Source organism: Anguilla rostrata, chromosome 6, assembly GCF_018555375.3.
Source record: "Anguilla rostrata isolate EN2019 chromosome 6, ASM1855537v3, whole genome shotgun sequence".
NCBI classification, from domain to species: Eukaryota; Metazoa; Chordata; class Actinopteri; order Anguilliformes; family Anguillidae; genus Anguilla; species Anguilla rostrata.
The window spans coordinates 22986985-23010514 of NC_057938.1; the positions used below are offsets into that span (position 1 = coordinate 22986985).

At 40.3% G+C, this 23530-nt stretch overlaps 2 protein-coding genes across 6 annotated transcripts in view; both read left to right on the top strand.

The window, feature by feature from the left end:
• The first annotated feature begins 1110 nt into the window (after window positions 1-1110).
• LOC135256856 (E3 ubiquitin-protein ligase UHRF1) lies at window positions 1111-18643 on the top strand. Its single transcript, XM_064339064.1, has 17 exons — window positions 1111-1284; window positions 3145-3307; window positions 3745-4002; window positions 4342-4484; window positions 5282-5497; window positions 7380-7495; window positions 7624-7810; window positions 8593-8716; window positions 9812-9919; window positions 11626-11730; window positions 11934-12040; window positions 12231-12393; window positions 12476-12613; window positions 13657-13792; window positions 15249-15397; window positions 15515-15613; window positions 17522-18643. Exons 2-17 carry the CDS (start codon window positions 3155-3157, stop codon window positions 17666-17668), a joined length of 2349 nt encoding a protein of 782 aa, XP_064195134.1. The 5' UTR covers window positions 1111-1284; window positions 3145-3154; the 3' UTR covers window positions 17669-18643.
• A 1159-nt stretch (window positions 18644-19802) lies between these two features.
• The window catches only part of LOC135256855 (lysine-specific demethylase 4B-like), a 47262-nt gene continuing 43534 nt past the window's right edge, over window positions 19803-23530 (top strand). For 2 of the 5 annotated variants that reach the window (XM_064339058.1, XM_064339063.1), the window contains exon 1: window positions 19803-19933. The gene's annotated coding sequence lies outside the window, so the exon portion shown is untranslated. Of the gene's footprint in view, window positions 19934-19958; window positions 20265-21022; window positions 21068-23530 lie in introns of those variants that run through there. The other 3 variants (XM_064339060.1, XM_064339059.1, XM_064339062.1) reach the window with 3 other exon arrangements.

Consider the following 23530-nt stretch of genomic DNA (forward strand, 5'->3'; position numbering starts at 1 on the left):
AGATGATTTGCTACCAGGAATACATAGCCTACAAAAATAGGCTACACGATATACAATGAATACGATAGGCTACGTAGGCCTATCTTTAAAAAAAAAACCCCTCGAGTAGCCTCTTACAGAATTTGCAGTTGCCTCAGCGAAATGTATCAAGGACATTAATTAAAAATGAGTCTTGCTCACGGTGGCGCGCCGGTTATTTCTTCTAGATCATTAGCCTACATAATTTTAATTGTAGGCTACACTACAGCACTTACATTTAAAACTCGCAGTCTAGAGGAACGGCAGTTCAGTAAATATATCGCTCTCGTATCGCCTTTGTAATATCCTATCGTTGGACAGGAGGAGCAGAAGGGATTTTGTGGACAAAATAAAGCTGAACTGTCTTAACGTATGTACAACGTTAATCCAGTTTTACGGTGCATACAGAATGCATTGTATTCCACAGGATGCAGGAGGCGTCCAAAGCTCTTTATAGTTCTGAAGAACTTGACAAATTGCTCTCCCGCCAAATACTACAGCTGCAGCTCCGAGCAAAACAGAAACCGGCGCCACAAGCGTCCTTAGTTTGGCGCTTAATCCTGTCAATCATTTGGCATGTGGGTTTACCGAAAGAACTGATGCTGCCAGTGCTTCTCGTTTTGTAAATGCCTCATCTACCTATTTTTGAAAGCAACGGGCTATCTACGAAAGTGATTTTTTAAATATTTGGTTATAATTAACACGGGCAGTGCAAAATAGCAGCAGGGCTGGCCTTTAAATGGTGTACGACGGCTCTTCATAACATAAACGCTGTCATTATCCAATGAGAAAATTCCGGTATATGTTTTGCTATTTATAACTAAATTAAATAATGTATTTTATAACATAACAACAAGAAGGCACAGCGTTTAAATGTCTTGGATTCATTGCTATGATTTATAATGTAATGACCGTCTTATGGTTTGATTCGTGTTCTATTAATTTGCATGTTCTCGCGGAAAGTACTTGGAATCAAGCCAGGGCGCGAGACCAAACTTTCGCGCGCTGAGCTGAGACTCCAGCCACAACTGTGATTGACATGACAATCACCAAATAAAAGATGAGAATTTCAATGTTAGTAGCCAATAGGAAGACGACTTTTTACTAGGCAGGCGGGGAAATATACGATTGAAGTCTCATTGATTCGTTTCTGTCTTGGTTTGTAGTCTATCGGAACATTTAGCAAACTCAAGGAAGTTGTTTTTTTAAAAAAAGCTAAATACATTCTGACTTACTTTCAGCATTTTTGAAGGGGGCCAAACACAGGTAAATCCAGTTTTTTGTTTAAGTTGTATGAACCGTAAATAAAATGTGCGATTGTCTTGTATTAAACTAGCTACGATTTAAACTAGTTTCTATGGATGGTGTAGTCTATAACTTCAACGTGTACCTATGTTATTGTACCGCAAGCAACGCAGCACACAATCAATAAGAATAACCTACAGATTGATTTATTAATTTACAAACTAATCATGGCTAGCTCTTATATTGAACAGGCTCGTACATAACTTACACTGCTACCTTGTGTGACATTCTAAGTCATTGGCGCCACCTGTAAAATGAAACAAGGCAGCTAGCCGTCAGAACGGATAAAGCTGTCTAAAAGTAAAATCAACTAAACGGTACTGACGTTAACTCAAACTCAAGCAACCTGGTTATGCGCATGTTTGTTGCTGGTGAGGTAAGTTAGGGGCGGGCAGCGAAAACGTTAGCTAACATTACACACATGACCACAAACCAACAGCTCGACACTTTTGTTGATCAACATGAGAACTCGTGTTAATTCTCCTAGTTCACTAGTTGGCCACTTTACTCATAAACATAGACTATAAATTAGCGTGTTTCCATTAAAAAGTAACCTTAGTAACAGACGTGCACAGTAGAGACACAAATCTCTTGCTGTAGAAAATTACAGTAACTCTTCTTGCGCGGACCACATGGCATTTGTAATTAAGCTTGGACAGATGGAGTTCGCTGCATGCTTGATCACTGTTCATTCTTGCGTTTTGTAGTGATTGGTAGCTAGCCAGCTACAACAGGATGGTTGTGCATTGTGTAGCTATGCAAAATGGTGGAACTGGACTTGGGTTGCTAACTAACCACAAATACTTCAAAGTGTCCCGCTAATGAACAGTTCTAGCAAACTATCACAACTACATCGTTTGCTACGAATGTAGTTTGCAGCTAAATCTCACAGAACAAAATGCTTACGGTAACGGTAAACCGGCGGAGCCAACTCGTTAAGTAACGTTAAAGTTACGTTCGCCAGCGAGCACAAGCGGGTTAAATGTTTTCTGCTGAACAAACAAGTTGACAACAAAAATAGCTTGATAGCTAAGTTTCTTTGATTGGTTACATTTGTAACTGGCGTCTTGTGAAGATTTCATCAAGGACATGTTGATAATGCATTTATCAAAAATAACTAGCTGGCTTTTTTATTTGGTCCAACGGCGTTGATTTTTTACGTGTGCGGGACAAGAAATGATAAGTTTTTTAAACGCCGTGTTTTATGGGTGCTGTCATGGCTCGGAGTGCTGTTGCACTGCTAGAATGAATGAAGTTGGAATGAAAATAATGTACTGCTCTTTACTTAAAGGGACACAATTATAAAGAGCAGGGTCCGGTTCGGCGACGTAATTTAAGATTGAGCGATGGATATCGCTAGTTATTTTGTCATCGACATTCCATCATCGCTGGTCTTTACAGTTATTGGAGGAATTACGTTAGGCTAAATGATCTGTTGATGGCATTGTTGTCAGTGTAGGAATGACATTCCAAATGTCTGACTATTCTCGTGTTCACAGCCTATGTGCCAGTCAGCGATTAGTACTTTCAAAATAACCGTAGGCTTTGAACCAATAGGTAGACTATACAACTATATACATAAGTTGCTGTTTATTAAGGTACCATTTTCTTGAGTTACTGTAAGTCATCCCTGTGATCCTAACAGAATGCCTTTTTTTATACTCGTGTGTTTGTAATAATAGACCGATCTTATCCTTGTAAGATTCACTCCCTGCCTGAGAAGAGCTTTCTGGGGTGTGAGACTACTTGGAGAGGCAGGCTATTTGCTTTTCCGACTGTGAAAAGTATTTTCTGCTCAGGTTGTCTTGATTTTTGTGGCAGGACTGCAACAATGTGGATTCAGGTGCGTACTATGGATGGCAAGGAGACCCATCGGATCGACTCCCTATCCAAGCTGACCAAGGTGGATGAGCTTAGGCTGAAGATCGCACAGCTTTTCAAGGTGGAGCCAGAAAGGCAACGACTCTTCTACAGGGGCAAACAGGTGAAAACTTCACAAAGTCACTGTTATCCTATCGATGTTAGCAGAGTAATATGGGATCATATGTCAAAATACATCATTATTTACATAAAAAACATATCAAGAACAAAATGCTGTCAGTGAGCATTATGTTGAAAATGGAAAATGAACATAGTATTTCCCAAAAGGATCATTCTAGCCTGAACCAGGTGCCTAGTACTCATGTATTAAAGCAAGTTTATCTTTAAATTGAGCTACATTGACCTGAAGCATACTGCCAGACTTTGTGACTGAAAATATACTGAAGCAGCTATATACACCATCGTTAGAATCAATTGAATGATTTAGTGATCAGATTTTTGGCTGAAGGTGGTAGGAATTCCTTGATGCATGTTGTGCATTTAGTTAAGTATTAAATATGCTTACACTTCAACCTGGCTGCTTGTTTCCCCCTCCCCCAGATGGAAGATGGACATACTATCTTTGATTACAACGTGGGTTTGAACGACATTGTGCAGCTGCTTGTGAGACAAGCCCCGCCCCCTGCTGTCCTCAAGGACAAGGAGGCGGAACTTTCAGACTCCGACTCGGGCTGTGGCTCTGCTCAAAGTGAGTCGGACAAGAACTCTACGCACGGGGAGGTAGAAGCCCAGGCTGCGGGCACCTCAGCCCAGGTGGAGCTCCCTGAGCTCATCGATCCAGGCTTTGGCCTGTACAAGGTGAGACTGGCCTTAAGCTTGTGTGTCATTTATGTATGCAAGACTTGCGTATAAGAAATTAAGGTTAGTTCTACGTCCTCTGGAATCCTTCAAAGTAGATTCAGAGAACCTTCTAAAACTTATCCCCTAAACACTTTTGTAAGTTGCCCTCTACTGTAGTTACAGTGTGCAGTTTTGTACGGAGTCGGTAGTCTGACATGGGATCTTCTGTGACATGAGCCAAAATGTGAGATGCTGAGCTGTTAGTCGTCCTGGATATAAGTGCCTGCTCTGGTGGCAGGGTTGTTGATAATGTTGTGCTTGCAGAGGTTGCTGAGGAATTGTTTTGTTCACTTTCAGATCAATGAATATGTGGATGCCCGAGACTTGAACATGGGTGCTTGGTTTGAGGCCCAGATTGTCAACGTGACCAAGGAAGCTCCAAGCTCTGCGGAGGCAGATGGCACAGAAGAGGACATTCGCTACCATGTCAAATATGAAGAGTAAGAACCCTAAAACTTAATTTGCTACACTCTTATCCAGCTCTTGCAGTGTTGCATTTCATGATTCATTGCATGCATAAGAGCGGAAGCAAGAACAATGATACAAGTACAAGGCAGTGTTGTGGTAAAATAAGGTGACCATATTGAATGAAAGCATAAAAATATTCTGAAGAACAATGTGGTTGCATTGTTGCTGTTCATTTATTGCTTTTCCTATCATCTGTTCTTATTGTTATTGTTACTATTATTCTAGACTGAACATAAAACCTAGCAGCAATCTTTGAGTGAAGTTACTTTTGCCTTTTACATCGTGTTGAAGAAAGTTTTCAAAGACCAACATTAACTTGAATCGTATTCATGACTGTGGGAATTCAGTTGAAAGAGCTACTCCCTATCATATCGGAAATCAAGAGGTTACATTGCCCATAGTTTTCTATATTTTAAATGATGATAATGGTTCTAGTTATATAGAATTGACCTGACTAAAGAAAATGTATGTATGTCCCAAAAAATTCAGAATTTGTCCTCACATGAACTTTACGTAGTGTAAACTACTTGAAAGGCCTCAGCAGACTGGAAGCAGTGTTGTGTTCTCATGGCATTGACCACACCACCTAGGGGTGCAGGGCCAGCTGATTTAGAGCTATCCGTACACCGCAGTGTGTGGTTAAAATGCACACCCCTGAGCTGTTGCTGATCCCTCATTAATTCTGACCAAAGCGAATCCCTCTCTGTAAGCTATGTGCGTGCATATATGCTAAGCTCTCTCTCTCTCTCTCTCTCTCTCATCTGTGCAGTTACCCAGAGAATGGCGTGGTGGCGCTACAGGGGAAAGACGTGCGTCCGCGTGCCCGCACCGTGTACCAGTGGCACCAGCTGGAGGAGGGCATGGTGGTGATGGTAAACTACAACCCCGACGAGCCTAAGGAGCGAGGCTACTGGTACGACGCCCAGATCCAGAGGAAGAGGGAGACCCGCACCCTGCGTGAAATCTACGCCAAGATAATCCTCGGGTACTTGTCTCGATCTTAACTAAAAGTTAAAAGGGTGATTTCCCCCTCCATCTGTCTCAAGGACAAAGTGCACCGTATAATCAATACAATCTAAAATATAGGTGAAACAGGCTGAGACAAAACATAAGCATGGGCCTAGAAATAAATGAATACAGACAAGTGAAAGGAAAATGTGGTTTATATGATAGGGTGGGAGATGGTAGATGTTTGTGAGCATCTTAGTTCATTAAATTTGAAAAACTGCCATATGGAAGAGAAGTTATTGGTTGACTTTCACACTGAACAAAATCTTTAAAAACTTCAGTACCTCACTAGGGGGTAGTGTTAATGGTCCCTGATTTGCGTCTATGCATTTTCATCATCTTTGTATGAAATGAGGGGAATGTCTTGGTATTTTCCTGTGCAGTACTAGTAAATAAATTGGGTGGAAGAGAGGAACACACAGCAGGATAAAATGTACTGTTTATCCATTGGAAAGACTTTGTTCCTGTCTTTAAAATATGGAGGAAGCCATCGTGGCAAATATTGTTTTGATTTGTCCATGTCACCATGGGCATAAGATAAAGAACCTGCCTGATCAAAACATTGTTTGTATGGTGCAGTTGGTTTGCATTGCATTATTTTTAAGAGTAGACCATTTTGAACTGGGGCAATTTGAAGTAAGATCATATTCTTCTGTTTTTAGTTGATTTTTTTTTTCCAGTGGGCCTTGTCTTTACAGGATGCTTTGCCTATATTGTTCAACTTTTAAGTGTAGAATGATCTGTTGATTCCACCAACAAAGTTCTGACATTTGACAGTGGTTGATTTAGTGGTATCATAGGCCCTTCTCTTCTCTGCCCTCATTCCCAATGGTGAAACGTCCCCAGTCAGACAGGAAGGCAGTGTTGCTGGCTGTTTCCCACAAAAAACCCCATTTTTTCAGACTGCTCCTTAATGTTTCTGTTAACTGGTAAAATAAAAATGAAACGCATGTTATTTTTAGGTTGGGAGAGTTGCATTTGGGCCAAAGAAAAACTTTAAAAGCTATATGAGCTGTGTATGCTCATGCTGTGTTTATGAAAAGGTAACCTCATTTGACCCCAGGAAGGGAGCCTCTTAACTAAGCCACATGGTAAGGGTAGCTGTAGCTGAAGCATGGGTATGTATGCACTCTTCCACTGTTCAGAATTGGAATTTGAATTAAAATTTAAAATAAACATTCAAGATGCAGAATTTGAATTGGAATTGTAAAATAATTCAATACCATTCAAAGAAATTCTGTTATTTTACAAAACCAGTCTGGTTCATTTGGACAAATGTGCCTCCACCAAATTCTGGAAACATGCCACTTACCACTGCTGGTTAATAGAATACCAATTACATTCAAAATGCTTATTCAAAATATTCAGTATCAATATCAATTGGTTATGAAAGCATAGTACATTCATTCATATTTATTAATGTCTTGTTGCTTCCTGGGAGAAGTAGTATAGTATTTAACAAAATTGAAGTGAATTGTCAATTGTACAAACTTTGATTATTGGTGAAATTCTGTGCTCTAAATCTAATTTTAAGCGTTATAAGTTTAGACAGAAATTTAGTCCTTGTAGCGATGTCATTGATATCAATGAAATAAATGAGCCATTGGGGTTTCAATTAATTTAATATCCTGCAGCTAATCAAAGAATTCTCAATTCCATTCACAGTTGCCCTTGTAGTTTCACACCCATTCGTGTGGATACAACATTTGTGAGTCGAATGCCTGTCCGAAATTGAACTTCTCCCTGGTTCATTGCAGTCTTCTCCACGAGCCAACTTCATCTTCCTGGTCCTCTTGTTCTTAGAACACGTGTGTTAACGTGTTCCACGCTGCAGCTGACGTGAGATGCTTGTGTTTCAGAGATGCGGGCGACTCGCTCAATGACTGCCGCATCATGTTTGTGACCGAAATCTTCAAGATCGAGGAGCCCGGAAGCACGGAGACCACCGGAGCCACGGCCGACAGTCCCCTGAAACGTACGCTCCGTTCATAAATCTGTAGCGCGAGCGACCGTTTTGGACAGCGTTTACTCTGTTCCCAGAGGTACAACTGCAGGAAATGTAAAATGCCGGCATTGCACTCTTTAATGAGCGAACGTCCGCAGGGTCCAACGGTCCGGAGTGCAAGCACTGCAAGGACGACCTCAAGAAGAACTGCCGCCACTGCAACTGCCACGTGTGCGGCGTGAAGCAGGACCCCGACAAGCAGCTGCTGTGCGACGAGTGCGACATGGCCTTCCACATATACTGCCTCAGCCCTCCCCTCACCTCCATCCCCGAGGACGAGGACTGGTGAGTGCGTGCGCCGCGATTCTGTGAGGGCGGCAGTGTAGTATAATGGGTAAGGAGCTAGTCTTGTAACCAAAAGGTCACAGGTTTGATTCCCAGGTAAGATGTTATTTTGAGCAAGGTACTTAACCTGGATGGATGATGGATGCTATGTAAAGTGTTGTGTAAGTCGCTCTGGCTAAGAGATGAGAGCAATTACTGTAATTTAATGAATTTATAGGTGCCCAGTCCTTCAGCGCTGCCTGTACTGTGTGGTCCCCACCCCCCCGCCTCCCCCCATGGCATGAGGCTCGCCTGATTTGGTATCCAATTTAAGTCACCAAATTAAAGGAGAATTTGGTGGTCTTGGTTTGACGGCCTAAGAGTGGTCTCCTTTGCCCCTCATTCTCACCGTGGTTTGAACCACCCATTTGGGGTACTACACAAGTTTCTCAACCATTAGTTGTAAATGTTAATGGCGGTTGCTTGAATGGAGAAGTTTTCTGACCTTTTGTATGATGGCCATCAGGGTTTCCCCCAGGAAAATAGTTAGTGGAGGGTGAAGTGCCTCAGAGAGTAAGCAGCAGTGGCATTCACATGGTATAGCCTACACCCGACCTGGTCCGGACATGACTACACGATGCCAATTTTGTTAAATGGCGCCGCCATGCCTTTTTTCACCTTGGAGAGCCGAGTCTGAGGTTTTATTGAGTTTTCTGTACGCGGAGGTGTTTGTGAATTCAGTGCCTCTGCTATTAATACCTGGGGGAAACCATGGAAATCTTATGCTGTGATCTGACCTTCAGGTACTGTCCAGACTGCAGAAATGATGTCAGCGAGGTTGTTCTTGCTGGGGAGAAACTGAAGGAGAGCAAAAAGAAAGCCAAGATGGCTTCTGCAAGCTCCTCCAGCCAGCGGGATTGGGGGAAGGTAAGACTTCTCCTGGGCAGTCTGGAGCAACGCCCGGTTTGCTCCTCATTTTATTTGCCAGTTGGAACAAGAATCGTAACAAGTGAGGTTCAAGTCTTCCCAAGTCTGCAAACCATTTCAAATTTTCATACCCTTAATGCCAGGAATTGTAGTTTGTGTGTAATTCAGCTGATTCAGGCTGAGCTTATGCAGCCCTGATTGTACCTAGTCATCCTGGGAGAAGGCTTCACACTGGTCAGTGGCTTCTGGACGTATTTATTTTTAATTATATTCTTTTACTCTGGTGGAAGCATAAATCACGTTGATTCATTTCTTTGCATCATATCCAGATGGGTAGATCCTTTCTCACACAGGAAATTACAGAAAGTCTACACACAACCTTGACAACAACATTCAGTTGTCTGTTGAATACTGAATATTCGACAGAATGGCCATACGTCGTCTAAAATGATGGGTTTTCTCTGTGTCATACAACAATGATGCTTTCTGTGAGGTGCATGCATTGTGCTAGATCAGGGTTGGTCCTGGAGGACTGGTGTGTGCAGGTTTCCTCCTGGTACCCTGAATCAATTAGCTGATTATCTGTAAACATAAATTATGCTTTACTCATTTTTTTTAAAATTATTTATTTTTTTAATTATTTTTTGTATAGGGACTTCATTCAGCTGTTCACCAGCTTGTCAAGAAATGTTGCTAAATTGTAATGTTAATGATTTGGGGTAATTAAATAATGAAGCAAGAGTTAATCTGGGCTGTGTCTGAAATAGTTTATTTGCCTGCTGTTGAGTATATACAGGTTCCATACAAGTTATATACAACTTGTATACTCAGTAGTAGGCAAATAAGGTGTTTCGGACACTGTCTAGAAATTGAATCTTATTTCCTGCTGCTGTTTTGGTTCAACGCTTCTGAGAGTACAGAAATAAAGATGGGTGCTCTAGTATTACCCTTTATCACTGGTTTCTCCAGTCCTCGTGTACATTGTGAAATACTGGCCTTTGTAACCATTTCAGTGATCTGAGACCTCAGATCACATGGCTGAAAAAATGGCTGCTCGATGTCAATTGGCCTGTTGTGTGTGTCCCTCCTCCCCAGGGCATGGCTTGCGTTGGGCGCACAAAGCATTGTACCATCGTCCCATCCAATCACTACGGCCCGGTGCCAGGGGTGCCTGTGGGCTCCCTGTGGAAGTTCCGAGTCCAGGTAAGGGTTCTGCTATTTAATAGGTTGAGGATGAGGAACAGAGACTCGGGAGGTCAAACCTGTTTTGGGGATTTTCCAGAAAACATATTTTGACAGTTTATTTTTCATGCATAATTTTCATAAATTCAACAGTATAATCAAATATCATATAAATTGGTAAATTGCCTGAAAATAACGGTTGTTTGCTTTAATACAATGTTAATTAATTGGCTGCTTTCCTCGTCATGTAATCACTATTGTTGGGGGGAAAAGCATCATCGTCTGTGAAATGTAGGGTGCAGTTATATTTTTTTTCTTCAACAACGTGATCCAGTATTTAGTATTATTCGTACAGTAAAACTAATAAAGTATATATTGTAATGGGATGTGCCATCTAATAAAATATGTACTCTCAAAATGGTATACGTGCCAAAATGCCTCCGTTTCTAATGTAACGGCCCCCCAAAATTCCATTGCAGTTGGGCGCTCGAATAGACTAGGCTCGTGTCCCCTTTTTCACCGTAATTACAAAAACACCAAAACACCCATTCGCTAAACTAAAATGCTTTATAGCACACTGGAAAACATATTTGCGAAGATATACAATGTAAGATTCTCGTTTTTCAAACTAGTTTTCCCGGTGACGTAGCCACCAGAAGACATGTTCTCTAGCAGCAGGTTAACTGGCTGTGGCATACTATTCTAACTGCTGGGGATTCGGAATCCAGAAGGTGGTGCATGTCTCCTTTTTAATAATAATAATTAAAAAAAACACCCTTTCGTAAAACAAAATTGTTTTATACCACACTCTAGACAAGATTTTGGCGAAGATATACATGTAAATCTATCATTGTTCAAGCCATGTCAGAAAATATTGTATAGGGCCTCATTCCCGGGATAACTTGGACAAATCGAAATTGAATAGTTGGGATGATGTCAAGACGGGTTGGCTAGAATATGAATAATATTTCATTTCACTAATACAAAATCCCTTCTGGGTTTATTTTGAATAAGATGGCCGACTTTTTTTTTTTTTGGTGCCATTTTGCTTCTGAAATGGCTGTAGAATTGGGTCCCCCAGGACGCTAGGAACTGTAACGTTTTTAGGACACCTAAATATACAAATGTATGAATAAATAACCAATTAACATCTAAAATAGTTTTTCTTCTGATAAAATGTGTAATAATGCTTTCAGTGTGGTTAGATAAAAAAAAAAGACATTGATTTCTGCGAAACGTGATTTCAGTGCTCGTAAACAGTCAAATTAGCATAGTAATTTCTGACTTCTTTATCGCTGAACCGTCAGTGCACTTTTGTAACAAGTTAATAGCTTTATCTATTCTAATTTTTAAAAATATTTCCTTGCTAAATAACCTGTTAGTGAGCCCGGATGCCAATTTTGTTTTATAATTGTGTGTGTAATTACATTGGGGGCAGTACATTCAGCCACCCCACAGAGACACCTGCTGGTTAAAAAAAAAAAAAGAAAAAATGCAGTGCTCTTCAACCTTAATATATAGAATTAATCTGGATGGGTGACCCCTGCTTCAGTGCAGCTGGAAGCAGAGTTTTAGAGGTTCCTTGGCAAGTTTAAAATGGAAAAATGGCGGTGGTGCTGTTTGCGTAGAGTAAATCTGATTTCTTGTTTTTGTTGGTAGCAGGCTGGTTTGGTCATACGGACCATGCTTTGCGTTCATGTTGTATCCCTGGATGTTCCTTCTGTCAGGTCAGTGAGTCGGGAGTCCATAGGCCGCATGTTGCTGGAATTCACGGCAGGAGCAATGATGGCGCCTACTCCCTTGTGCTGGCTGGAGGCTACGAGGACGATGTGGTCAGTTTGCTTTTCCCTCTTTCGCATCTCCCCGACCAACCGCTTTTTCAACGCAGCCTATTTTCCACACTATATCACATGAGCACGAATATTTAAAGTTGGTGGTTGCTAATGTCTTGAGTGGGAAGTGGGGAGAATAACTTTTTTTGGCAAATTTTCATGGCTGGTGTGACCTGAAACTCTTCCCCCTCTGTTTCCCTCAGGACGATGGGAATGAGTTCACCTATACGGGATCTGGTGGGCGGGACCTGTCGGGGAATAAGAGGACTGCTGAGCAGTCATGTGACCAGAAGCTGACCAACATGAACAGGTCTGGAGAAAAAAACAAATATTTCACCCATTGAACATTGTGCATCTTGATTGGGTGACCTGGGAGAAATCTCCCAACGTTCTGGAAACTAACTTCAGTTTTTGTTGAGCGTCCTTCCTGGTGTCATGCCATTGTAGACCGCACGCTAGGGCTGGTTTAACATGGGTTTTCCACGGACTGCTCCCTCCAGGGCGCTGGCTCTGAACTGCAACGCGCCGATTAACGACAAGCGGGGGGCCGACGCCAAGGCCTGGAAGGAGGGGAAGCCCGTGAGGGTGGTGCGCAGCTCCAAAGGCCGCAAGCACAGCAAGTACTCCCCCGAGGACGGCAACCGGTATGACGGCATCTACAAGGTAGTCCCGCTCACCTGCGTCCGAGGGAAAAGGCGCCGCGGTCTTTAGCGTCGGTGGGCTAAACGTCCCCTCTGTTTCCTAGGTAGTGAAGTACTGGCCGGAGAAGGGCAAGTCGGGTTTCCTGGTGTGGAGGTACATGTTGAAGCGCGACGACGACGAGCCCGCCCCCTGGACCCGGGATGGCAAGGAGAGGGTCAAGAAACTGGGGCTCTCCATGCAGGTACACCGCGCTGTAGCTGTAGAAAGCACACTTTCTGAAGGGGAAAAATGTTCAGTCTGGGGCTTGTGAGGCTGTTTAACTTGGGATCAAAGCCTCTCCATGTAAAAAAGAAAAATCTTTAAAAACAAATTTTTTTTTAATTGTGATGTCAAATCAGGGTGATGATGCCCTTTGACATAATGAATTTGCTTGCCATGTTGAATTTTGCACTCCTAGGTTTAGCTCTCTGCGGTGTCGATGTTTGATTCAGAATAGTATGGGGTGTTTCCTGAGGGATTTGGAAGCACCACATAAAGACAGTTCTTAATTTGAACTATACGGCATGAAAATGTACGCTTGATTTAATCATATTCTAACTAATGGCTGTTTTCTTGCTGTAGATTCAGCTTGATAGTTAATATGGAGTTGGTAAGAAACTAACATTAGCACTTTTCCTTGGAAATATTGGTTATTTAATAAATACCAACACAAAACATTACGAACAGTGGATGACCATGTAAAATGGCACAAAACAAGCATTTACCAAGTTAACTCAGTCTCTGCTGTCTGTTTCACTCATTTTTGTTTATTTTTTTTAAAGCCCACAAGCCTGTGAAAATGTGTGCCTTCCCACGGTCACTGTGCGTGTGTGCATGCGTATAAATGTGTACGTTTCTAAGGACAGCCTGGGGCTAGGTGAGGTCTTTACCAGGGATCTCAAACTGCAGTTGCAAAATCCTGCAATGTCTCAAGCGTTTTGGTTTCCTTTCAGTCTTCAGCCAACTGAAGCCTTGGAAACAAGGTGTGTAGCCAATTAAAGTCCAGACACTGTAAATTAGCAAACACTGCAGCCCAAGAGATCCCTGTACAATATACTGACCATATATTGATTATGTAAAACTTCTACTAAAGAACAAAACATCATGTGTATTGGATGATGGCAGTCCCAAAATTATGTGCATCTCTTGCAGATGATATCTTCGGGAATTTTGCGTAGTCATTTTGTGAATGTGTTTTGTAGTGTATGAATAATTTAGTGATCAAATATCTCACCCCCCCATCAGTATCCTGAGGGGTATCTGGAGGCTGTGGCTGCTAAGGAAAAAGAGAAGGAGAACAAGATGGAGGAGGAGGAGGAAGAGGAGAAGGAGGTCACTGACACACCCAGCAAGGGGAAGAGAAAGAGGAAATCCCAGCTAGGTGAGTGTTGGTGCATGGTGGATAGCGGTTGACCGATATGGGTTTTTCAGCAGCCGATACCGATATTTAGACAGCACGGCTTCTGATTTAATTATTAAATTTAATTATTTTATTTTTTTGCTCCTGGTAAAATACGTCTATTTAATGATAACAAACCAAAATTGCCGAACTTAAATGAACATTTATTTTGCACTCAAACACAAAAAAATATGAAAATATTTGAAAATAGTTTTAGTAGTTTTATTTATCCAATGATGCCGGTGTCGGCTTGTTTCTGTTTAATTGTCCCGGTTTAATAAATTGTTCTCTCCACACATCACGTTACAATTATTATGAATGGTAATCTTATCCAGTTACAGGTATTAAATTACATTTTTATTCATTTGTGATTTAAAAAAAAAAAAAAAAGAAGAAAAGAAAAATGCATATCACGGTCAATATTTTAATATTTTAATTTCATATATAATTCCATTATTTCATCCACATTACAATCTATGCAGTTATCCTGGCCCGTAAAAGTTTGTTTTTAGATGCTATTTGCATACATAGTGCTGTAGATTTCAGAATGTGACTGGCATTTAAAGGAGAGCGGGGGTCAGTATTTGAGTTAAAAAGCAACGTTATGCAATGGACTGCATTTATATAGCGCTTTTATCCAAAGCGCTTTACAATTGATGCCTCTCATTCGCCAGAGCAGTTAGGGGTTAGGGGTTAGGTGTCTTGCTCAAGGACACTTCGACATGTCCAGGGCGGGGTATGAACCAGCAACCCTCCGACTGCCAGACAATCGGTCTTACCTCCTGAGCTATGTCGCCCCATATGCAATTGCTTTATTCTATCAACAACATTACAACGTAATGCACATTTAGCCAGTAATGGTTTTTAGGTTAGACTTGCTGTCATTTAGGATGAGAAACATGTTAACATTTAGAAAGGTAGATGGTGACTGAGAAAATTTAGGCGAACGTTTATAGCAAAAGAGTGCATCTATAGGTATCGTTAGAGTGCGACTGGGAGGCAGTCATTTGGGTACTGTACACAGTGTTTGCTAACAATCGTCGACTTGGCAAACATGGTTTGTCTTTGAAGTCTTAGGATTGTGTTTATTTACCTGTTGATGACAGAGTTTGACTGGTCACTCTTCCATCGTGCAAATGCAAATTGGGGATTTAAAGGCATAATGGTGGTTGCATTAGCTAACCAGCTCCACTGTTTGTAGCTAGCTAAATTACACAACCAGTTCTCTCTCAAGAAGCCAAGTGAGTGAACTGCAATCAACTGTTGTAATTCAGTGCTGAGGAACAACAAAAACCTGCAACATGGTTGCTCTCAAAGAGCAAGAGCGAACATGATTGACCTGCATATGGCAAGTTCTGGTTAAATTTCTGTTAATGTTGCACTGAATAAACACCAAGTGGTATTAACCATTTTATATTTCTGTAATCCCTTTCCACAGAAGGGAAAAAGTCTCCAGCCAAAAATACACCCAAAAAGTCGAAAGTGGAGACGTACAAACTGACCGCGGAACAGAAAGCTCTGATTAAAGAGGATGAGCTCAACAAGAAGCTGTGGGACGAAGCCATGGAGTCTCTGAAGCAGGGGCCGGTGCGTACGGCCCTCCGCGCTCCAGCACTGCTCTGTCTGGAGCCTTCGTTCAGGTGAACTGCAGACATTTTCCCCGTTTGTAGACCTGTGCTAAGCGCGTTCTGTTCCAATCCACAGAAATTTCTGAGCAAAGTGGAAGAGGTGTTCCTGTGTATATGCTGCCAGGAAGTTGTTTATCAGCCGGTCACTACGGAGTGTCAGCACAATGTATGCAAGGTAAGTAAGCTTTGTCTGTTTCTTCCTCCCCCTCGATTCTGAATGTATTGACCAACACATCTAATTGGTTTGATGCCTCTTAACCAAAAATGTTTGTCTTGGTATCCATGGGTAAATACCTTGCAATACATTTTTTTTTTTGTCGAGATTTCTCCATTCACGCAAATACAAACTATCAATCCTAATGAATGTATGAAGTGCTATAGTGGGGGTTTAAAAATGGAAGCTGATATTTTGGCCCGGTGCTGTGCTTGGTGCTTGAGAATAATGATCTTGAGTATGTTATAACAGCTGAATTTAAGCTCGATTATTAAGTGTCTACACCATATGTTATACTTACTATTTATAATGCAACCTCTTCATGGTAGAGGTACCAATGTCTATTTGCTCTTGACCACCACTTTGGAGCCCTGCTACAAGGCTGGATTATATCTGTTTAATGGAAATCTCTGGGCCAACTGCAGTGTCCTTGTTTAAAGTAACTGGTCAGTGGTTCAGAATTGATGCAGGTTTAAAGCTGTTGTAGCCGTTAAAAATTAAAATTAGAATTAGATATAATGACAGTGCTAATATTGAAGTGCTAATCCTTGTTGTATTTAATGCTGGGACAGATTTACAATTACTGATCATATAAGCATTTGTGGACTGCAAAATGAGTACAATATGAGTTCAAAATGAGTTGCCTCATACCTGTAGGACAGATTGACAACCTGTTATCAGAAGATTAGCATCAGGACTTCATTGACTTGACCCAGGGTAATTGAAACCTGCCTCATATTTTTTAAAAGCTTATTTGCACTTTGATCCAATGGTAACTAGGAAACTTTAACTTTGTAAAAGGTGTGCATCACCCTTAATTGAGTACTGAACAGAGGGACCTATATTGTGAGGAATGATGATTGTCTGCTATTCATGCTCCAAAAACTTTTTTGTTGTGATCCAAGTGAGTCTCCCCAATAAGAAAGAAAGTCTTAAAGGAGGCATGTCATCTTCAGGAAGAGAATATCCCAAGGCTTTAGATGTATAATGTATCAACCAAATTTGAGAATAATCCGGAAACTGAATGTTTTCAAGAAAATGAATTTGACGTGACATGGCACAGTTTTAAATAATGACCTCAAGCAGATCCTTGACATTGAAGCAATTAAGTTTGTTTTGAGAGCATAAGTGGTCTATGAGTGCACATTGAATTGCAGTGTTGACAACCTGTCCTTCAGCTCAATGTTTTCTTGTACCGTTGCTGCTCCAAAAGGACACAGTATTTACATGCAACCTTAGCAGAACCGTAGAAACAAACCTTCAACAGGTTAAATGAGTTCAGTGACTGAAAGGGTAGGGTTTCAGGCTGTAGATCAACTGAAGAGATGCATGCCTTGATTGTGACGCCTCACTTGTCATCATTTAGCAAAACATTATGCATAAAAGCGTCAACCTAATTTGCTGTGTTAAAATTAATTAGGAAAACTTGTGACATTGTAAAAAGGGATCCCCAAATGCTTGTAGCTTATTCTGTATTCAGAATTTTTCTGGCATGGTGAAGTGTGCTGGTGCTTCATACTAACTGAACAGTCTTGTGTGTTATAGTAATGCATTTCTTGAAACTAACCATTTCATCATCTGTAGTAGTTTTACTTGAGCTAATTTTCAGCTCCATAGCTTGCTAATGTATTTATCCGAGGTTGGTATTGACATGCTTTTAATTGTATTTCATTGCAAAGAGTAAATGTCAGTATTTCTAACAGTGGATGTTATATAAAAGGCATTCTTTTGGGTGAGAGATGTGATGCCTTGTTTTTATCACAGTCCAACAGTTTGAAAAGTACCCTGCTCTAAGTTTAGATCGGACTAGTAGAATGCACAGTGGAGTCCTTGGGTAAATTTGAACTTTTAAGTGTTCTTGCATTTCAGGAATGTCTACAGCGCTCTTTCAAGGCTGAAGTGTACACGTGTCCAGCTTGCAGACATGACCTGGGCAAAAACAACCCAATGAAAGTCAACAAGCCCCTCCAAGGCATCCTCAGCCAGTTCTTCCCTGGGTACAGCAGTGGACGGTGATGAGCGACTCACCCCCCCTCCACGTCCTTAATTACCACTGCTTTCCCTCTTTAAAGAATGAATGAACAGTGATGGTGGATTCGCAGTGCAATTCGTACAGAGAATCATTTTTTCATAATATATTGGATGGTTTGAAGACCATAGTGCACAAGACTTATCTAATTGGGTGATGGATACTCCCCATAATATCTTTGGTAACTTTTTAGTTTCAGATTCTCTAAGATTTGCTTCGTAGCTTGAATAGAAAGGGATAAGAGCCAGCGCCTTGGTAAAAATGAAGCCCTTCTGTACTGGCCAATCAAACCACGGCTGGGTTTATGTCGTCATTAAAACACCTAAGTTACATTTCTTAACAAAAGGGAGCTAAAGAAAATCCACAATTGTTTTTAAATCACTATTAATTTGCCCTGCTGTAGTTTTTAACACGTTCAATTAAGTGGCAGGCTTTATATTTAAGTGGTTTAAATAGGCTAGTTATCCCCTTCCCATGTAAATTTTTGCGATTTGTTCCAGATTATTGTTGTCTTTTCCTCCTGTTGACCATTGAGTTAATTGCATTGGATAGGGTTGCTGTTATCAACTGCTTCACAGCTAACCAGCTTCATATAAAACTAAGACTGAAGCAGATATTTTATCTATAATTCAAAGTCCTATGTAATTACAATCAGGACCCCTTGGGAATCAATTTAACCTTCTCTACTGTTTTTAAATGGACACACTGTTTTCCCACTGGTTCTGAGTTGGTATATTTGTGCTCATTAATTCAACACAAAATACTGCAGGTTAACTTTATGGCAATACCTCATGTTTCCATAGAAATGAACTCAGACTGGAACTTTGTATGTCTTGAAATTGTATTTTTGTAGCTGTTTTAGCCATTCTGTTATGTAGTGCATTATCGCATATCTGTTTAAATGTAAGAAATGCAAGGATTTGCAATGTCTTTTTAAAATAAAATAAAGTTCTTAAATTATATTGGTTGTATACTTAATTAAATGTACAATGTTAGTTTGTGAAACAAGGGGGTGATTATTTAATGGGGACAATGTACAAATGTTAAATGGATGATATAGGTACCCTGAAACCCTGCTGGCTTTTGTGGGAGACTAAAGACAGGCCTGAATAGTCTCCTTTTCACTCCTGTTAAAGAGTTATTGCAGAATGGTGCGTGGCAGTGGTGTGTTTTCAAAATGTGGCTGTGTTTTAAACAGTTTGTGTGATTGCATCTAACTTATCACACTGTAACCAGCGACCTTTGACACTGCGTTAAAAATATATATTTTTGAAAGCAAAAATACACCTTAAAAGTTGAAGTCATATATTGATGGCAAAGGGAAAAAAATAAAATGACATCAGTGTGGAAAGGAAACACAAATTCGGAAATCACCAATCGCACAGATTCTTAAACTGAAAGCATTTAGAAGAGCAGGCATTTGTAAGATTGCTCCGACAACGTAGATTTGGCTAACAAAGTTCTACGTAAACCCTAGGCGTGAACTTATTTGACCTGTTGCAAACTGCCCATTGACTTCTACAGTCACGCGTAGGAACGACCAGTGGAGTGTAGGCAAACTGTCTATACTGGCCAATAGAGACCCATTACCTACTCCTCTCCGTAGTATTGTGTTCAACCTGCAGCAAAAATTTCAACATGCAGTCGAAAATGGTATTAATATTTTTTGTTGCAATGCAAATGGTTTTGCCATCGATATTTATTCTGAAAACTTTATGGTATATATTTGCTTTAAATAAAATATTTCGTGTCAAATGATTTGCACAATACAGACGCATATAACTAAGATTGCATTTATAGCAAGCCAAGAACGAACAATGAACTCCAGGTCTGCTGCCAGAGTCTTGCACGCTAAACATTATTTCCAGTGATGAAACAGTCGGCTGAGTTCCCCTTCTGCTAAAACTGACATGCTGCAAGGGCGCACAACATTTAGCATCCAGCTCCATCAACGCTTTTGTTGGGGAGGCGCATAATCTCACTGGCTTTAGAGGTTTTAAGATTCTTTGGAATGTACAAATACAAGAATTGGGCTGAGCCAATATCCCATCTTGTACGTGTTTGTGACTGATTATATGCAAGCCAAACACCTAGTGTAGTCCATTAAAGAATGTCTAACCAATGACCAAATGAGTAGGCGTGATGCCAAGCGTTACATGCAAATTATTTTTAACGTAAGGGATGCAAGGCGCGCGACAAAATTGAATACTACAATAAAGGTTAAGAACACAGGATAATTTCCACAATTAAAGGTAAAACCATACGCCCTGCACGCTTTAGAGTGCAGAAGAAAATGTTTATTAATTTCCGAATCTATTTACACCTGCTTTGTTTGCATTCGACATAGTGTTATGACTTTTTGCATTAGGGAAACAAATGATTGCCTTTTAAAACATGCTAAAATTGTGATTGCTAGCTAATTTTCATCCCTAAAAATCCACTAAGTCTACCCACTCAAGCGTTATTTCACGCAACACGGCAATTTTCTGGTTTTTCGTTTTTAAAACAAGGGAACCAAAGAGTGACGGAATTGCTAATGGGGCGACAGCCACCAACGTTATCGAAAGGAACGCTAGCTGACTGGTCAGTACAGTTTTATAGTCTGCTAGCTCCGTGGTTAATTAATTTAACGCCAGTGATTGCAGGTGTTTCCATGTGAAAAATGTTAATCGCAACTGCACTATTTACATTGACCAAAGTTTAGGTTTAAAGCACGGTAGGTTAGATGAGGCAGAACTTTTTGGCCAATATGCCACCGTTCCCTATTCCATATTAGCATATCCATTTTCTCATATAATCTCTATATACTTAGAAAATGGAATATAAACAATAATTACTTTGCTGACATAACCTATATGGACTCCTGGAAGTGCATCCAGAAAGATGAAGGGATGGTTAGCAACAGCTGTCAAAAACCATGTGTCCTGCTAACGCATTCCTATATAATTGGCATAACTAGCTTGTTGGCTAGCCTTCGTAGGTTTTTTAGTAGTTTTTTAGTGGGTCTCCTGAGCCAAGTGCAACATAATTTAGCAGCGGTTTACTATCCATACTTGCTAGAGAAAATCGACCCAGATTCGGGAAGTTTGACCATGACTTCAAATTTTAAGTGAATTTTACGGCGCGACACATCTCAGTTACCATTTCAGATGTATTTGCTTTCAAAACGTGTAGGCTATTGACTCAAAATACTGAGATCAAGGGACGACCGTCTAATTTGATTCTGTCAATGCACTTGAAGATAATTTTGGTATTTTACAAAAATCACATAACGTTACATGATAATTTGGTCAGTTGATAAATTTGAAAGCTTGAGCAACTTTTAGTAAAGTCTATTTCCATTTCAATCCGTACCCAACTGCATGTTCAGCTCGCGCCATCAGTGGGTATATATTTTGTAGTTCTGCTCAAATTGTAATCTTGTTCAGTGGCTTTCGTAGCCTTTGTAAACAGGCTTTACAGAATGAATATAAATATTATTTAAATATTTATGCAACTGATCTGATGACTGGAATACACACTATCATTTGCATTTATTTATTTATTTAACTGGATTTGCTACTGAAGCCTGAAAACAAAGACCAGTTTAGTATTATGTAGCTGTAGGTAGATATGCATATCATAGGTTGACGACATAAGTTTGGAATAAGAGTTTTTGTCAAATCTTGGAATCGAGAACAGTGAAACAGGTTGAAAGAAATCTGGTTTCTTTTTGATTGTACTGTAGTTGTAATATATTTCATTTTCTCCACAACTTCTCTGAATGTTCGGACACATTGGATATTTATTGTTTAAAGTGTGCTGTGTGTCTGCTGAGCCAGTGTTTGGATTTTTTAGTTGCTCAACTGAAAAATACATTTAATCTAGTCTGGTTTTTGTACTCTAAAACTAGCAGACCATTTCAATGAGGCTTTTCCCATGTTTTGTGAATAAGTGAGATGTGCCCCTAAATCCTTGTCACTCAATAATTCTTTGTGCTCTGACAGCACTGGAGTATTTGATGTGATATCCATCTCCTGGGTCACAAATCTGACATATAAATTCCTATCCTACTGGGAATGGCACTACACAGTATAGGCCTATTACCAACTGCCCCAGCTTATTTTGCATGGCTCTGGTGGGAGTTTTTATTAGTGGGTCTGAACCTTAGAACTTTCTGTTTAAACCTCAACAGATAGATGGTGATTATTGCAAAGTTGCTTTATTTTATTTAGTGCTACAAAAAAGAAAAGAACAGAGAGAAGACGGTATGTTTGTCTGCTCAATCAGACGAGGAGACAGGATGCAGCCAACACAGCCATCCATGTGATATTTTAGACCAATTATCTGCCGCTCAAAGCTCTCACTTTTCCTGTTGACAATTTGCTCTTATTACTGGTTAGGTAGTTGATGGCTGTTTATTTTAAATGTCAATCTAATTTAGTTTAGTCATTAGTCATTGGTCATTGTGCTAATCCAGTGCTTATGGGAACCCCAACAAGGATATTGATTGTAATGCAAGTTTAAATCCCTGTGGGTCACATGCTTTAGAGAAAATTAGCCTACTATTTATGACGATGCTATATTAAATGTACCTTGCCATGTCCGGTTCTGGATTCAATTTAAATTGTTTTGGATTACCTCAGTAGATTCCAATCTTCTTGGTAACCCCCAAGTTTTGTGTCATCTGCAAATATATTTGGTACTAATGAAACAAGATAATTTATGCAAAAAAGGAAGAAGTCCCAACACCAGTTCTTGTGGGACGTTCCACAGCACCTTGCTGAAATATGACCCCTCCTACAGTTACAATTTCTTTTTTTACATTTAAAATGTTTTACTATGTACTTCCGCTTGCTTTTATCAGTATGTTGTAAAAGGCATATTTGTGACCTTTTCTCTGGAGTAGCTTCCAACAAGGTAGACATTTACAATATGAGCAATATGCTTTTATTCTAAATCAGAGCTTTTTAATGTATTTAACCTTTTCTATAACTTTCCCTTCTACTGAAGTATTGGTACGCGTAGGCACAAATGGCTGAATATGCTTACTTATTGAATCTTAAACCATATGCATTTCAGAGAGCTTTGTAGCCACTTGTTTCTTTTTTTAGCCTTGGCACAGGTTACCGTATACTATATATTATTTCTCTCGGGACTATGTTTTTTACACAGTTTGTAAAATCCCTTCTTTCATCTCAAATTGTCCTGTGAAGGTGTTCATGTGCTGTGTGCTCTGTTTTTTAAATAATGGTTTACCTTTTTTTGGAATGTATTTACTCTGCAAATCAAGATTTATTCTTTTGAATTTGCTCCTCTTTGCATTCACAGTTTTGCAGGCTAGACATCTTTGTAACTTAAATTCATCTGAAGTTAAAAATTGTAGAGCTTGAGGACATGGTTTTAACCTGCCTAACATAAGCTGCAACTGTGCTGTTCTTGCCCCACGATGGTGGAATGACCTCCGGGTGGAGGTCAGAACAGCTGAGACACTGACCCGTTTCAAGCGACGACTGAAGACTCACCTCTTCAGGCTGTACCTCTCCCCATCCCTCCCTACCTCCCTGTAATCTCTTAAATGACCGTAAGCTTAGGGTTGTAACTAGGTAGCTGTTTCGTAGGTGATTTAGTTAATGCACCTGTCTTAACTACTGCTTGTATTTTTCCATAGACTGCGTTGTTGCTGTTTTCGTTTGTGTTAGTGTTAATCAGTTTAGCCTTCAGGGTCCAAGTTGAACTATGCGGTTGTTCCCTGCACTTGGACCGGTACTTCTCTCTAGGGTTTTCGTCATAGTTGTTCCTGGTTATGGTTATACACTTTGTTGTACGTCGCTCTGGATAAGAGCGTCTGCCAAATGCCTGTAATGTAC